The 18,293-nt window shown below is 40.9% G+C and overlaps 1 protein-coding gene and 1 pseudogene across 1 annotated transcript; both read left to right on the top strand.

Annotated features, from left to right (window-relative positions):
- LOC9650352 overlaps positions 1-3,737 on the top strand; it is a 5,920-nt pseudogene extending 2,183 nt beyond the window's left edge.
- A 126-nt stretch (positions 3,738-3,863) lies between these two features.
- Positions 3,864-5,525, top strand: LOC112346890 (ATP-dependent zinc metalloprotease FTSH 5, mitochondrial-like). Its single transcript, XM_024676746.1, has 5 exons — positions 3,864-4,058; positions 4,120-4,357; positions 4,420-4,662; positions 4,790-4,914; positions 4,986-5,525. The coding sequence occupies exons 1-5, from the start codon at positions 4,053-4,055 to the stop codon at positions 5,523-5,525; spliced, it is 1,152 nt and encodes a 383-aa protein (XP_024532514.1). The 5' UTR covers positions 3,864-4,052.
- Positions 5,526-18,293: the final 12,768 nt, after the last annotated feature.

Here is an 18,293-nt window from a genome sequence, read left to right as displayed (position 1 = left end):
TTCAAGGCTCTCTTGGCGCGGGAGATACTTTTGATGAAGAGGACTCATTCGTCTACGTGTTCAAAGGTTCTCAGGTATGTTATCGAAGACTAAAATCCATATATCTGATACTAAAATTTCCAATGCAGCTGATTCTTCTGGCCTTTATCACGATGACTGTGTTTCTCCGGACCGAAATGCATCACAGAACTGTTGGTGATGGCAGTCTCTACATGGGAGCCTTGTTCTTCGGCCTGATCATCATCATGTTTAATGGATTTGCGGAGTTGTCAATGACCATTGCGCGCCTTCCAGTATTTTACAAGCAGCGGGACCAGATGCTATTTCCTGCGTGGGCATTTTCTCTTCCTAACGTGATCACTCGAATTCCAGTGTCCCTGCTCGAATCAGCACTTTGGGTGTGCATGACGTACTACGTGGTTGGATTTGCTTCTAGTGCCGCCAGGTTTGTTATATTGATGTTTAATGAGAAATAGTGTTGATATTTTATGTTTGAGTGTTTCAGGTTCTTCCAGCAGTTCCTTCTCATGTTCCTAATTCATCAAATGTCGGGAGGTCTTTTCCGATTCATTGCTTCACTTTCTCGGACTATGGTTGTAGCAAACACCTTCGGCTCTTTCACGCTGCTGATAGTTCTTGTCCTCGGTGGTTTTCTTCTTTCTAGAGGTAATCCATTGACTATACTCAGGTAGCACAACTTATAATGGTCTTTAATTTCCAGAGGACGTTGAACCTTGGTGGATTTGGGGATATTGGTCGTCGCCCATGATGTACGCACAGAATGCGCTTGCCGTGAACGAGTTCAGTGCATCAAGATGGCAGATTCTCGAAAATGCCAATCAGACCACCACCGTTGGCAACCAAGTTCTAGAGTCTCGAGGCCTGTTCCCCAATAAAAACTGGTATTGGCTTGGAACTGGTGCTCAGTTGGCTTATGCCATTCTCTTCAACGTTGTTTTCACTTTGGCACTCGCTTACTTCAGCGGTACGTAGGAATCTATTTCTTTTCTCCATGTAGGTACTCATTTTTTCTATTTAAACAGCTCCTGGAAAACCGCAGGCCGTAGTGTCTGAGGAAATACTAGAAGAGCAGAACGTGAACCGTACCGGCGAAGTCTCAGAAAGATCAGTGCGTGCAAAATCAAAGCGATCGGGCAGATCTTCTAATGCAGGTAATGGTGCCATCACAAATTTCATTATATGGTCTAACATCGAATGCCAGGAGATTTGGAGCTTACGTCTGGTCGAATGGGTGCCGATTCTAAAAGGGGAATGATACTCCCGTTTCAACCTTTAGCAATGTCATTCAATCATGTTAACTACTACGTTGACATGCCCGCGGTATGCTTTTACGCATTTCCTTTGTAGGATATTGAGTTCTAATGCACTTGTAACAGGAAATGAAGCAACAAGGCGTGACAGAAAATAGATTACAGTTGCTGCACGACGTAAGCAGTAGCTTCAGGCCTGGAGTCCTCACGGCTCTTGTCGGTGTAAGCGGTGCTGGAAAGACAACTCTCATGGATGTTTTAGCCGGGCGTAAAACTGGTGGCTACATTGAAGGCGACATTCGCATCTCCGGCTATCCCAAAAACCAGGCTACTTTTGCTAGGATTTCGGGTTATTGCGAACAAACTGACATTCATTCACCCAACGTTACAGTGTACGAGTCACTGGTTTATTCTGCTTGGCTCCGACTATCGGATGACATTGATAAGGGGACGAAAAAGGTAAGGAGAGAGATGTTTTTCGTAGTCAAGTTTGCTAAGGTGAGTTTTGGAACAGATGTTTGTGGAAGAAGTTATGGAGCTTGTAGAGCTTAACCCTCTCCGGGATGCGTTGGTTGGTCTCCCTGGAGTTGATGGACTTTCGACCGAGCAGCGGAAACGACTGACAATTGCCGTGGAGCTCGTTGCAAATCCTTCAATTATTTTCATGGACGAGCCAACTTCCGGACTGGATGCACGAGCGGCAGCAATTGTCATGAGAACGGTCCGCAACACTGTCGACACCGGTCGCACTGTCGTCTGCACCATTCATCAGCCTAGCATTGACATTTTTGAGGCCTTCGATGAGGTACGGGATTATTACCTTGCAAACTCTCTTGAAAACCTGCCTGCTTTCTCCAGCTTCTGTTGATGAAACGCGGAGGGCGCGTTATCTACGCAGGTTCCTTGGGAAAGAACTCGCACAAACTTGTTGAATACTTCCAGGTAAGTCGCTTGCTTTGTTCTTGCAGACTTGAGATGATTTATATGGATTAATTTCCCCAGGGTATCAGCGGTGTTCCTAACATAAGAGAAGGATACAATCCAGCTACATGGATGTTAGAGGTTACCGCTGCAGACGTGGAGAATCGTCTGGGAGTAGATTTTGCGGACATCTATAAAACTTCTCCAGTCTACCAGTAAGCACACTTGACCATTATCTCTTTCTTGGCTAAACCACTGGTGTGTCTAGGCACAATGAAGCTATTATTACTCAGCTGAGCACTCCGGTTCCCGGCACGGAGGACATATGGTTTCCAACGCAATACCCTCTGTCGTTCCTCGGACAGGTCATGGGATGCTTGTGGAAACAACATCAGTCATACTGGAAAAATCCATACTACGTTCTGGTTCGCATGTTCTTCACCTTGGTTGTCGCGATAATATTTGGCACAATGTTTTGGGACATCGGCTCGAAAAGGTAAACGTTGTGTAGTTCAATCGAGCGTTGGTTCTGACTCCTGCCTTTCTCTCGTGAGCAGATCACGAGAACAAGACCTCTTTAATCTGATGGGATCTATATACGCTGCTGTGCTCTTCATTGGGTTCAGCAATTCGTCAGGAGTGCAGCCAGTCGTTGCTATCGAGCGAACGGTCTACTATCGAGAAAGAGCCGCTGGAATGTACTCTCCCCTTCCATATGCTTTTGCTCAGGTAAAGCATACATCCGACTCTTCAGATTTCGTTTGACTCATCAAGGAAAACTCCGTGCGTCCAGGTCCTGATCGAGATTCCCTACGTGTTCGTGCAAGCCTTCGCGTATGGACTCATTGTGTACGCGACGATGCAGCTGGAATGGACAGCAGCCAAGTTCTTGTGGTTCCTCTTCTTCTTGTACATGACGTTCCTCTACTACACGCTCTACGGCATGGTGACGGTGGCGCTGACACCCAACGACCAGATTGCAACCATCGTATCCACGGCATTCTACGGAATCTGGAACCTGTTCTCTGGCTTCATCATCCCTCGACCCGTAAGTTCATGAATTCCACACATTTCTTTTGCGATTCCCTAACACTTTGGTTTGTCTCTCAGGCGATTCCAGTGTGGTGGAGGTGGTACTACTGGGCCTCGCCAGCGGCGTGGTCTCTCTACGGCCTCCTCACGTCTCAGCTTGGAGATGTCACCACGCCGTTGTTCCGGGCCGACGGCGAAGAGACGACCGTGGAGGGCTTCTTGAGGTCCTACTTTGGGTTCAGGCACGACTTCTTGGGCGTCGTGGCCGGAGTTCACGTCGGCCTCGTCGTCGTCTTCGCGGTGTGCTTTGCCATCTGCATCAAAGTTTTCAACTTCCAGAATCGATGATCGATCAACTGGTTTTCGTGGAAGAAATTCTAAAGAACGAAGAAACTCAGTGCTGCCCCCATAACGATAGCTCCAGGGGCATCACCACATTTTTTACAATGAAGAGAATGTACAGTTTTCTTTGTATTATATAACCAGCCAAAAGGCTGGGTTTTTTTTTTTTTTTTTTAATGTGTACTTTTAGAATCTTCCGTCTCACGCGGGAGAATATGCCACGAAATTAAGGGGGAATTGAAACGCGTGATAGTTTGGGGACTTCTGGCGGAGGCGGTGGCTGCCAGGGCGTCCTAGCACGTGAAGGATCAATTTTGGGAGCTCGGAGCGGGAGAAATGGCGCTCTCTTTCCTCTCTCCCATTAGGGCTTAGCGCCCGCGCTGATTGCCCGCGGATTTCGACCACAGGAAGACTCCTCCGCCAAGCAGATGGTGTCGGCGGCATCCTTGTATGGGCTGGGACGCGCGATTGTGTTGAAGCAGCTGGATGCAGGCATTTTTCTATCCGATTTCCCTCGTCCTCTTCCCGTTGCTAATGATGCTTGAATTTCAAGAGACGCTGCATGTCCAGCTACACAAGCAATTTCTCGAGAAGGCTGGAGCAGCTGGAGAGAGAAGGAGGGCCCGATGCTCAGGAGAAACAAGTGAAGTTTCTAAGAGATCTTAACGAGGTGGATCCCGAGGGTAGACCACTTCCGCAGCGCAGCGCCAGTGCTTTGGCCGAGTATCTCAAAGCTCTCGTCAAGGTCGATAGGCTCGATGACAGTGCCTTGTTGAAAACGCTGCAAAGAGGTAAACGCTGTAACTCTTTCTTTATCGGATCTGATCCTCCTATTTTCTTTTAAACCGTGTAGGAGCAACTGCATCGCTAGGAAGTTTTCAAGCTGAGGCGCGACCGATCATGTCTTCGGCGTTTCCGGCAGTAGGAACAGCCACGAAAGACGGAATTTTGGGCTCTCCCAGTGCGCCAATCCACATGGTCACGTCCGAAGGACGTTTTAGAGTTCAAGTGTGGCGGACTGTTCGAACCTTGGCTCTGGGCTTTCTACTTCTCTCTGGCGTTGGGGCCATTGTCAAGGACAAGGGCCTCAGCAAAGGTAAGCATCGTAGAGGATGGCTTGCAATGCATGGATGCGTTTGTTTTAAGGTCTTGCCTACGTGTTGAACTGGCATCCTTGTCTGTATAGGAAAGGAGGTCTTACTCACGCCCCTGGTTCCTGGCAGGGCTGGGTCTCAATGAGGAGGTACAGCCAAGCTTGGAGTCTAATACCAAGTTCAGTGACGTGAAAAGAGTCGACGAAGCCAAAGCGGAGTTGGAGGAGATTGTTCACCATCTTTGGGATCCAAAGGTCATTGCTTTATCTATTTTTCTTTCGTGTTTCTCCGGTTTGTAACTCCAGTCTCGGTTGCTTCTTTGCAGAAATTTACCCGTCTAGGTGGCAAGCTACCGAAAGGCGTCCTTCTGGTTGGGCCTCCTGGAACAGGAAAGAGATGCTGGCTCTGGCAATTGCTGGTGAAGCAGTGGTACCGTTTTTCTATTGCAGCTGGAGCGAGTTCGAGGAAATGTTCGTCGGAGTTGGTGCTTGGCGAGTGCGGGACTTATTCGCAGCTGCGAAGAAGCGCACTGAACCAGCTGTTGGTGGAGCTGGACGGTTTCAAGCAAAACGAAGGCATCATAGTGATCGCCGCTACGAACTTCCCCGAATCTCACGACAAGGCGCTTGTCCGTCCTGGTCGGTTCGATCGGCATGTGGTGGTTCCGAATCCAGACAGCTACTTAGAGAACATCCACTTATGTATAAACACCTTGCTTTTCTTTTTTTTTTTTTCTCTTCTTCTTTTCTCTTATTTTTCTTCTCTTCTCTTGAACTTTGATCTTTCTTGTATAGATAGCAACAGGTTTTCTGGCACAAGTTCTATATTGAAAGAAGATGCCTTAGCTATTTGGACACCTACCTAAAGGTCACATTAACGTTCTTGTTACATAAATGCATAAGTCTAGTCTCTTGTTACATAGGTTGTAGTGTTCTTCCATTGCAACTTTTATGAATCTTTCTTTTTTATAATTATTTGTGTTGTGGGTGATGTAAAGCATGACTTTCCAGATAAATCATGGCTATTACAATCTTTTGATTGATGTTTATAAGAAAAACTTGAATATAAAAGATGCTAAGAACTAGATGTAAGAGGCTTTTTACATTCTGAACTAGGAAACTTTCAACATCTTGATAAATGATTATATAGCTCATTTGGAAAGGTCGAGGAGCTTTTCATTTAGACACAAAATCAAGATTACAGTCCTATTAACTCATATAACCTTTTTTTACCTAGGTGAACTTGTTATAGGACCTAGAGAAATACAAGTGTGAACCAAGCATTGATATAGATGATTATTATTTATGGCAATGTAGTGTTTACACTTTATAGAGAACTTGATGATATATCTTTACTAATCAGGCAAGAGAGCTTTACAAGGAAGAGATGCTTTTTACACTCAAGGTTGTTGAAAGTATATGTGATTAGCATCAAGTATAGGAATACACTCCATCCCTTTCACACAAGGCTTGACAATATAGGTAGTTCTTGAGAATCTAGAATAATGCAATAAACAAACGAGTATTGCCAAAATGTAATGGTTTTCCCTATAGTTTTAAAAGTATTTTTCATTTATAAACTCTTGCAAGTTGACTATGTGATTGTGGCTTTTACTTCTGGCTGCTACACACATCATCAAATTTGCAAATGACTAGACAAGCATGCATAGCATATAGGCTACAATACTAAAAAGAAGAAGAAGAAAAGGTAATTTTAATGGGGTAATTTATTTTGTTTATAAGCATGAATTAATATTATGAGCACCACTCATTAGATTCAGTTTTCATTTTACATCTCAATTTTATCTGTAGAACAAATATATAGATTGACTACTTAATAAAGCGATGTGTAGGCTCTAAATATGGAAATACACCCCTGTTTTATACAAAGGTGAACACTATTGAGGAGTAAGGTTGTTTATTCACATTAGTTGAGAGCAAAAATACATAAAATTTGGAGTTTGATCCATATTTAAATATGTTGACATCCATATGTAGCTACTATGCAAATGCCTCCACAGCATTTACATAAACTCCAATTGCTTATGTTCTTTGTAAGTGCTTCTATTTTGTATAGATGGGTGAATTCTTTTGTTCTCTATTTAAACAAATCTAAAGTTTCAAAAGCTTCATAGGATCTACTTTTGCATCCTTAATGTCATGCATCCTCTTTTTCTACTTGGGCATAGCTCAACATGTACTCCATAGCTTCCACCCTAGACATGTAATGATCTTTGCTAATATTGTTCTTGAAAGCAATGGAATGCAACTCATGGATTACCCTCTTTCTCTTAAAGATGGAATTGCTAACTTCTCTAATTGCCATGTGAGACACAAAATCTCTAGGCCCCAAAGTGGAGCCAAAAGGGTGCCACGTGGTAGTGGCCAAAGCAAAAGCCAAACGAGCGTAACACATTTGGACTAAAAACTCTGACTTGAAAAGGTTGAGAGTGGGAGTGGAACTCCCAATGAAGTGCTCGAGGAACAAGCACGAGGCGAGCCATGAGTGAGTCTCTAGAAAAGGGGACACAAGAGGACCAAAACATGACACGTGGAAGTGTCCGAGATGGAGTTAGAGGTGGAGTCCGAGATGGAGTTCGAGATAAACCCAAGATGGAGTCTGAAATGGACCCGAGATGGAGTCTGAGATGGACCCGAGATGGAATCCAAGATGGAGTCCGAGAAGGACCCGAGACGGAGTCCGAAGTCGAGACCGAGACCGAGACCGGGACCGAGACCGAGACAGAGACTGGGACCAAGACCGAGACCAGGACCGGGACCGGGACCGAGACCGAGACCGAGACCGAGTCTGAGTCTGAGTCCGAGTCCAAGTCCGAGTCTAAGAGGGTGAAAGCCCAAAGCGTTCGTCTCCCAGACCCTGGGGGGTTTGGTGAGCTCCAAAAGTATAGTAAGGGGGAGGACTGCAGTAGAGCCAGTTTGGCCAGGAAAGGCCAGTTTGGCCCAGGAAGGTTGTACCCAGTGTTGGGTGATAAGCTGCCCACTGGGAAGTCCAACACTAGAGTGAACACGGACCGACAAGCGGGGTAGCTTGGTGAAGTGTTCAAGAGCCGGCTCTAGTTCCCCCGGGAGATCGACTGGCCGATGTTCCCAGTCCAAGTGTGGGTGGCACTACCTACTTGGATACCTAGCATGGCTTAACGGAACCTCACTCTAAGCCCATGGCTAGAGCACCCAAAAGCGGAAGGTGGGGAGAGTACCTAAGGCCCGCGTAGGGCCACGGTGTTCTGAAATGTTGTCCCAAAGGCCCAGACTGTGGAAAGGAAGAGGAGTAGTCCTCTGGTGTAGTGACCAAGGATACAATCAGGTGGTGAGGAAGTCCTAAAGGACCATGGGACTTAGTGGTTGGGCCTGTGGGCCTCAATCCAGTGGCAATGTTGGCAAACACGGCCATGGGCGGAAAGGGACTTAGTGGAGACCGGAAAAGGGATGTTGGGGAAGGCTATTCCCTATGTCTGTGGGCATCCTAAGGATGCTAAGGAGTGGATTTGGGATGATCACTCATGGATGGATGACTCAGTCTTTGAGAGATAGGACTGTAATGTAGGTGGTGTCAGACCACTGATATGACCAAGGTGAATAGGCATGGCCTTAGCATAACGGGTTGATATGTCGATGGTACCTTGGGGTGTCGATCATGGGATCGGACACATAGGGCACTTGGACCAAGTGCAATGGTTGAGTGGCATGGATGCCATTCTTGGGGGCTAATAAGTCCCTAAGCCCAAAATAAGACCTATGGAGGTTGTGAGTGAGACTCCTCCAAGTGGTCGGAGGTGTGGTTAAATGACTAAAGTAAAATGGAAAATTTAGTCACTTACAACTTAGTATCGAAGTTGTTCCTTAGTTCGACTGTTATTGGTGCTCAAGTATATCACCATTGGTGTTAGCATCAGAAGGTCCTAGGAGTGGGCTTATCTGTGAGGAGTAGCAGGTCGGGAAGACATGGCTCTCCACTATAGTTCATGTGTGAACTTGTAGGTGAGATGGTTGATAGAAAAGGGCCAATAATAGAACAACTTTGGGATCTTAGGAACAATATAAGGGTTTCCTTAGAGAGTTGAGGATGTGATTCAGATGAGTGTTTGACTTAGCAAACTGGCTAAGGTAGTTGTGGTAAACAACTATAGTTGGGATCACGGGGAAGATAGAGACTCCAAAATAATAAAGGAGTCACAAAATTACCCTCATATAGTTGAAGCTGGTGCTCATAACTTTTAGACCTGAATTGATGACTATGGGAGGTCAAATATAGAAAAGGACACAAGTCCTTGAAATGGTAGCCAGGGCTACCTTTAATAAATGCTGGAACAACCCAAGGAGTTGGGGGTGTATTTAGAGGATGAGTTGGTATTCTCATCACATGGACAAGTGGTCCTAAGGGGCAAAAGGTTGCCCCAAGAGAAAAAATCAAGTGTCAGAATAACACTTGCAAAGATGGTCCTTGTGAGCAGGACATGAATACAAGAAGTTATATTCCAGTGAGCTAGCACCTCAAAGGTAGGACTTCACGGGTTGTCGGATGACAAAGTCCAAAAAGCTAGATGACTCAAATAGAATCAAGAAATAATCTTAAAGTATTAATGGAAGCATTTGGACTGAGATGTGTTGTACCCCACGAAGGATGAGGAGGGATCATAGGATCCAAGTATGAGAACAAAAGGGTATCTCATCGATGGCAAAATGTGCCATGCTAAAGTTGTGGGAAAGGTGTTCCCCAAAAAGAAAGCAATTTTGGTATAGAGTTGTGTGTGAACACTATGGTGCAGTGCTAACTGATAGTTGGCATAAAAAAAGACTACTTTGGTCTTGGCAAAGACCCTGACACAAGTGGGGAGTGTCATAAAGGTAGTCTTGTAGAGCCGAGGGTGTGGAGACACCGAATGTGCCAAGGCATGTTGCATTGAGGTCAAGTTGGTGGGTTTATAAGAACCCCTTCCCAGAGGAATCATAATGGAAATGGGAATGGCATGGCTTAAGCTGGAAGGCATGCGATTAGAGTGTGGTGACCCAGATAATGATGGAGATGTGGAAGCACTAAGCAATGAGTTGTAGGACTTGACAACTATGAGGCAACTAAGCAAAAAGTGCAAAATAATTAGTTAAACTAGTAGAAGGTAGCTACCTAAGACTTCTTATTGGGATAAGGAAGTTAAATATACCCTTATGGGGGAGAAGCTGTTTATGTTGCAATATAGTAAGTTAATGTCATAAAGGGAATGCTCATTGCCAAAGAAGACCATCATTGGGACACCCAAACACTTTAAAACACCAGGAAGTGGTGTTTGATGTCGCAAGGGCATTAGATAAAGCCTAAAGGACTAAGTCCTTAGCAAATGATGGATAAGATGTGCCATCCAAACGTCCAAGGTTGTGGAGATGGGAGGAATCCGTCTACCCAATTTCGACAAAGCCAGAAATGAGATTTTGGCAAGGCTAGTGATGGGTATATGGAGGCGCATAAGTAACAACGGTAACCCCGGTGTGTGGGATTATAAGGTGAGTATGCCTAGATTGAGGAACCACTCCCTAAGTTATTGGGTAAGTTCATCCTTATGAATACTTACTAAGGCATAGTAGAATGTGCAAAGCTATCCTCCTAGTTTGGAGAAGAATAACCAAAGGAAACATATGAGGCCAAAAGGCAAGTAGTATTGGGATGGAATTGAACCATAGAAATCGAAGGGCATAACCAACGGTGGTTATACAAGATGGGAGTGGAGAATCAAGAGGGTGCTCGAGGATGTTGTTACTAGCAACTGCAATGCCATAGAAAGTTTAAAATGTGGAATCGTCCATATTAGACCATATGGTGAGTAGGGAGCTTGCAAAGGAGAAGCCTTAGCAAGCTAAGAAACAGAGTTCCTTGAAGGTTCCCAAAGACAATTCTAGGTAGGTAAGTACTTAGAAAGCCAAGCGTAAATGGTTCCTAGAGCGCGCGAAATCAGAGTGGCATAGCAGAAGCATGGTCTTGAAGCTGGTCATGAAGCGAGGCTATCAAGGTTGGGGAAGTAGTTCCCGAGTGTTCAAAGAGAGGGCTTTGAACGAAAGTCGATGGTTAAAGATTTTCACGCTTATGCATGAACCATGTTACAGTGGCCGGATGACTTGCGAAGCGAGATTGGCAAGTCAGGGGGACAAATCCCCTAGTTAAAGGTGCTAACTTCAAAAGGGGTGGCCCATTGGGCCAAGCATGGAGGAGTCCATGCATGATCATAGACTTGTCAAGTGAGAAGACTTGGTAGTGCGGAGGAACTAGGTTCCTAAGCTGTGATCTATAACACGCTTTAAGTACATGTTGGTGCACCGACGTAAGGAGTCACACCAGGCATACTGTGCAATGCCATCTGTAGATGCATATACGGAGGTTGGGTTCGAGTCTCGACCCTCTAGTGCTTGGGTTCGAGTCCCAAATCACTAAAGCGTGGTGATGGTTTGGAATATGAGGACACTCATTTTTCGGTGGTCATGGACTCTTAGTGAGGAGACTGGTTTGGGCACACCGCCAAACGAGGGATGCCTTAAAGTCATGATGCACGGTTAGATTGCTTAGTTGGGCTCGGCATATCTAACTTGAACACCTTGGTGCGAGTGGCACCAAGGGCGTGGTGAATGAGATGGGGACATCTAGTCTTAGTTGCTATGGACCATTAGCCGTAAGGGTTGGCTTGGGTGCACTGCCAAGTGTGGGGGATGCCCCCGGGGTCATGGTCAACAACTTGAAGGTCTAGAAAACCAAATACCTCTTGGCAACTCTATTAAGGTGCCAAGGTGAGATCACTAGGTGATCTTCTGACTAAATAAGGACAAGGTCTTTGGTTGGCTAAGGAATGAAGTTCCTGGTTCAAAGTGTTGATTTGAACTGTTTATGAGGGTAGCACTTGGTCAAGATAACCAAATGGGAAAAACACCTAAGGGAAATAAGCTATATCCATGCGATGGTATAGTGAGTTAGAAGAAAGTAGTCTCTATAAAAGACCTATGGGAGGGTCACTAAATTAGGTTATGAATAAAGCCATAGCAAAAAAAATGATAAAGAGACATATTAGGGGTAAACACCCTCTGAATTTAGTAAAGCAAAGTCTTTGCTATGGAACCAAAAGGATATCTCAAAAATGGAGGTAACGATCCAATGTTGTTAGGTGCAACAATCAAGGATAGGAGCAAAAGACTAGTGGCTAAGAAAAGAGCTATAGGAATCATGGGAAAGAATCCAAAACGCAAAGTTAGGCCAAGAACACTAATGTGTTGAGTGCTAACGAATTATGGGAAAGGCAATATGTATTTCGATGAATAAATTCCCAATTGCTCCAATTTGGCGAAAGTGGAAGCTCCAAAGGCAGGGAGCGGTAAAGTAGCCAAATGATAGGGATGTGAACAGCCTTAGGATAACTAGAACTTGGGGCCAAAAGTCATACAAAATGGGAAAGAAGATGATGGTGCCCTTAAAATAGAGAATTTCCAAAGATGGGAAGTGGAGTTATGCAATATGTGCAATGCAAGGTGTCGGAGACACTTAGGAAATTGACTCTAACAACTCAAATTTAAAAGTTCAAGAGTTTGAAAACATATATTACTTCAAAATATTTTATGTGAAGTTAAACTAATTAAATTCAAGCTTTTAAATGTTTATAATAACTAGATAATAATGTTTATAAGAAACTAATATAATTATCTAGACTTTTATGAATATGCACATCTTTAATTTTTAAAGTATACATGGGAGTTTGTTAAGCTGTATATATAATATTTTGTATATATTGATTTATTTTTACTAAAAAGTGATATAAATATCTCTGAGTTAATTTTAAAAGTCAGCAATTTAGTTTATTTGGACATAGATTTATTATTAAATTTCACTTATAAAAACTTCATTATTATTTTTTATTTTACCAAATGAAGATTTTGAGCAGATCATGAAAATCAACATGTAATTTATTTCATATGTTATTTATGTACTTTAAAAAGATTTACAAGATTATTTTTAACAATGTTTCTATCTTAGTAAGACATCATTACAAATTTATTTTTATAGGCCAGAAGAGCTGGATTCTTTGCTAGTTTATTAATATATTTTTGAAAAATTATGGTATAAAATTGAATTGGAAACTTCACCTTGCCATGTTTTGATTTTTTAATCATACATTCATATTAGTAAAACAGAGTTACATGTAACCTCAAAATTTTAAAAGGGGGGAGTTTTTTTTCCATGGTGGAGAAATTTCCAAGTGAAGGATGTATGGAACCCACCTTAACATAAGATATTGGTTTATTCTAAATATTTATTTAACTAATCCTTAGCACTTTATTGCAGAGAAGAGATCTAATGCAATCTCTCTATTGCCACACTACAGTTGGGGATTTGAAATTTTAGTTTTGAAATCGTGTGGGAAATTCATAATTAAATTATTTAGCTAATTGTTTTAGAATAGCAAGTGGTTTAAATTGAATTCAATCCAGTATCTATTAAAGTTTCACTACATTATTAATAATATACAATAATATAACTCCTTTTAGAATGATAGTCAATGCTAAAAAAATATCAAGAGGAGGCACTAGTGCATCCATAGATAGTATAAGTTATTCATGATCCTTTTGTAAAGTGGTTTAATTGTTACATATATATAATTTCTAAAAGATTGATTTCCTAAATGTCATGTTAAATCTTATAAACATAATTCAACTTGCTATAATACTTGATAATCCCTTCTATTGGGCAGAAAACCTTTTAAACAAACTAAGCACTATAAGATTGGGAAGTATAAATTTATATGTTTAAGTGTTTAAAAAAATTTACTTGGACCTATGGAAAAATGCTTGTTAAATACTAATCCCAAAACCTAACATTATCCACTATCATAAATATAAACTAACTACATTAGTAATATAAAATTATGACTATATATGAGTTTTTATAATGAAACATCAACAAAACTTACACCCCTATAATATATGTGAGCTAGAAAGATAATATATAAGCATCACAATTTTGTATATTAAAATTCTATATACTTTGAAATCATCCCTTTGAAGCTCATAATGAATTATTCCATTAAAAATATTATTTATTAATAAATAACGTGGGTGTATCCCTAATTGAGATATTAAAATATAAAATACTTCAACCATATGTGTGGAATCATTATTTGATCCATTGTCTTTGGAACATCATTTGACAAAAAATATCAAACAACAATTGCAAATAAAACTTCTATTAATGGGTTGAATAGTTGGATTAGCAGTATTCAACCACAAAAAAACCTTATTAAATCAAACACTATCAACACAAATAAATGGGAAACTATAATTGATTCTACTATCAAAATTTAAAATAATTATAAATTTGTCAGGATCAACTTGTATGTTTTTGTGAGAAATGCAATACCCAAGATAAATCTTGGGATATAAACAAGAAATTAGACTACTTTAGTTTCAAATCAATTTGACATAATTAATTTAAAACCTTTTAGATATTATAAACATACATGGATTAAAGCATGAACAATAATGTTAGTAGTCATTTCTAGTATATTGTGGAGAAACTTATCTATTATCCACTGGAAAGTTGCAAAAGTATTATTCAAATCAAACAATCATATAATAAAATTTTGACTTAACACTATCAATAATAATTTAAACTCAAATTCATGATCACACAATTAAATTTGTCTTATGCTACACATATACATATAACTGTTGCTATAGAGAATGAAGACTAACTTTACCATATGATGCAAATGTAGATAATAATATATAGTAACAGACAGAGCAATACAAGATAAATTTAAATTCATATCAGGAAACACAAAAAAGGATAGACCTCTTATTATAAAAAAATTGGAAAGTAAACATATGATTAAATAGGTATTGAATGAACCTCTTGATGAAAGAGAGCAATAAAAAAGAAATGGAAAAATTTACGAGAACAAGATAAATCTAAATAATGTAAAAGTTAAATTAAAAAAAAAACATAAATTCAATTACTCTTAATATTGCCTTTCATCTCCTATGTATAATATGTATATTTATATTAGTTCAAAACCCTAGGTTATATAGAAGAAGAGGTGGATCAGAATCCCATTATATTTCAAATATTTTTTTAAATTGATAATTAGGGAAAATTATTTAATTTAGGGTAAATGAAATAATTGAGTTAACTTATTAATTAAATAAAACATGATAAATTCAACATAATCAAATGGATTGTCTACAAGTACATGAATTATGGCCAAGTTCATTACATTGGCCACAAATTGGCTCAAATTAATAAATTTAATCTTAAATAAAATATTAAAATTAACATATTAATATATAATATTTTCTAAATTAATTAATGTAAGGCTAAATTAAATAATTTGAGCCAACTTGTGGCCAATGTAATAAATTTGTTCATAATTCATGTACATATAGACAACAGATTTGATTTGTTGAGTTTATTATGATTTTTTCTAATTAATAATTGACTCAAATTAAATAATTTACCCTAATAAAAAATTTCTAAATCAAGTGTGTTAAAGAGCCAAGTAAGTGCAAAGTTATAATATTAAAAATATTTTAAGGGCAATTTTATAAAATTTAGTACATAACACAAAACAAAAAAAATTGACCTCTATCATTGATACTTTTTAAAGCAGTGTTATGCATGAGTTTTGGATTTCAGACTGATATGCTATTATTTAATGTCTCCAAATTTTGTTTTCTCATTTCTTCTTAAGCCTTCCTTTGAAATATCTCTTCCATACTATTAATTGGAAATGATGTAATCTTTTAAAGTTTTAAAATTTAGCCAAACAACTTAGTGATGAGCTGGTGCTACCAACTTCACAAAGAACAACCAACTTGATCTCATGAAATTTAGCAAGCTTATATGCTTGAGTGTTTCCACTGGAAAAAGTTCCTCCACTTGCTCATCATTCTTCAAAATAACTGCCTTTCCATGGGATGCTTTGCTCGTGGCCAGTAGTTCTTCGCCCTCAATCATTGTAGGCGTATCCATGGCTTGAGAGCAAAATGGTCTTGAGAACAAGACGATGTTATGTTCTCCTGAAAATATCTATGAACAATTTTAAGGGCCAGCTGATTCTAGTGAAGCTAAGCCAATTGTGGGGTGTGACCACATACCCCACAATGCTTGTCTATGAATGTGAGCTGACAGTGTTCTCAAAGCCATAGGTCAAGTGCTGTGTTCTATGCTGCAAACAAATAAAGTGGTGCCACCACAAAAGAGCCCTCTTCACCACATACTTTCTCTAGTACTATACAACATGTGCTTTGAGCTCTTCTTTTGCTTGTTTCTTGCTGTAAAGCTGTGTTCCACAAGGTTTGCTGTTTTGTGTCTGTTTTGTTTTGTTCTCTTTTTTCTTTTTATATTTGCTTTTTTCCTTTCAACTGTTTTAAGTTTGGATTTTTGTGATGAATTATTAGGCTGGCTTTGTGATTGTGGTGGTCCCTAATCAACATTCTGGTCATAGCTATGATATGTAAACCTAGGGCCTTTTAACTTACACTCAGCCAATCTTTCCATTTGAAGCTGGTGAGCTGATGTCTGTGCATAAGCCATCTTGAAGAAATTTCAAGAGCAAGTAATCTGAATAAAAATATTACATTATTTTATTATTTATTTTGAAATTTCCAATTTTATATTTTAAATGAGGGACTCATCTCCATCTCTGGATCATCCAGATCAATGCCTGTGAAGAATTGGATGGATTGCAACTGCTTGTATGAAGGAATGGGGTTCACAGCTCTTGTTTGTGCACCAGCCTAGCAGAATCCTGGCGATTTTCATAAAAATTGACACACTGCAAGTGCACCTCACAAGCTATTGAAGTTGTCTATTCAGAAGACAACTCCCATGAAAGGCAGTGCAAAGATCAGAATCAACCATTGTCACAATCCAAACAAATTCTTTGTAATTGCTGCGACCTATTTGAATGTGGATCAGATCATCAACTTCCTTTCAGAGCGCTCTCCACTTCCTCACCCTACTTTGCTCCTCTCTCATCCAGTGGCACAACTAGTGGTTCCGATCGTTTGCACAAGTTGCAGCATGCGCTTTCCCAGACGAATCTCTCACAAATCCCCCTGATTTGAACTGGAGTCGGACCATGATAGACACAAAATCGCCAAGGGTACTGTCGGATAGAAAAGCAAAAAAGAAAAGGAAACATAAAGTAAGAAATAATATAATAAAATAATAATATTACTATATAATACACATGTTTTTGTCTTGTAATGTTTGTGTTCGTTGGAATTCCACTGCCAGAGGTGTTCAGGCTGTTCTTTGTCCCTCTGGTCGACTCTGTGGGGCTCATGGACAAGGTAAACACCTCGACACCTCAATTCAGAGCTACAAGGTAAAGAACAGCTACAAGGCAAAGGCACGTGCACTTGCGTACTATGAATAACCATGTTATGACGACCATTTTTGCCACGGCATTGCAGCAAAGCAAAATATTGTCATCCATGTTTGTCCTCCACCTCCTCTTCCATATAAATAGGAAGTGTATGATGCATTCGTGTTGTGAAAGTCTGTCAGCAAATTCTGTGAGCATGCATTTCCATAATAGAGAAACCATGTCTCTCCTTCTTGTGGCATCCATGCTTTGCCTGTGTTTGGTTGTTTCTCATGGGGTGTCGATAAACCCTACAGGGTCACCTGGTAGACTAACTCAGCAAGGGGCCGGTGTGCTCATGAATGAAGTCGTGAATTTCTTACGAATTGTTCCTTCTCGGGACGCTTACTATGCTGGCCAAATACTTGTAGATAAAATTATCAATGTCGAGGGAAGAAGTGTCTGGGTTGAGGCTTGGTTGTTGAACCAAGAGTCGTGTTCATCTGACCCACAGTGGTCAAACTTGGTACCATGGAAGCGGCTGAATAAGTATGCTGTGGAGCTCCTGCTACACTTGGGGGAACAAGCCATCAGAGGTGGATTTGCTAGCATTGTAGGTACCGAGCACATCTTGCAGATTCGGTGTCAGGAAACTGGTGATACCAGTACTGGTGCCCGTGCTGCTGCACAGCCAGGAGTGCTTGCACCTGAACTTGCCAGACCTAATGTGCAAGGGGACTGTGATCCCAAATTGAATACGCTGTTCAGCAAGGTCGATTATACGGACAAGTACGAGGATGGGACGTACATATACACCAATCACTATCTCAGGTCAGCAAATGCATGCTACACGCTGGTCATGCAGAATGATTGCAACCTTGTCCTCTATGATGGCCAGAATGTGGCTAGATGGGCAAGCGATTCTCAGGGCAAAGGCAGCAACTGTTATGCCGTCCTTCACAAGAATGGTGTCTTAGCTGTGTACGAGCGAGAGAATGAGAATCCAGCATGGGAGTCAGAAATTGCTGACGATGCTACAGCAAGCTATGCAGCATCCCTTCAGGACGATGGCAACTTTGTGATCTACAAGTACACGCCTTTTGATGGAATGGATCATGTAAAAGCAATTTGGGCTTCCTATGTCTAAATGGAGTTTACTTCAATAACACATTAATGTAAAACATAATTATAAATGGGGAAATAAAATTTTAAAAACTATGTTTGTGAGGAAAAGAGAATGTAACCCAAAAACCCTAGTTTATATACAAAAGTAAAGTGGTC

This window comes from Selaginella moellendorffii, unplaced genomic scaffold (assembly GCF_000143415.4).
Source record: "Selaginella moellendorffii unplaced genomic scaffold, v1.0 SELMOscaffold_18, whole genome shotgun sequence".
Classification (NCBI taxonomy): domain Eukaryota; kingdom Viridiplantae; phylum Streptophyta; class Lycopodiopsida; order Selaginellales; family Selaginellaceae; genus Selaginella; species Selaginella moellendorffii.
The sequence above is the reverse complement of the archived record's forward strand: the minus strand, read 5'-3'. Positions and strand labels throughout refer to the sequence as shown.

Excerpts from the sequence above, each read along its gene's own strand:
- LOC112346890 (XM_024676746.1), top strand. Across the intron at positions 4,358-4,419 it reads GTTGAAAACGCTGCAAAGAG|GAGCAACTGCATCGCTAGGA; the intron begins GTAAACGCTGTA and ends TAAACCGTGTAG. Across the intron at positions 4,663-4,789 it reads GGACAAGGGCCTCAGCAAAG|GGCTGGGTCTCAATGAGGAG; the intron begins GTAAGCATCGTA and ends GGTTCCTGGCAG.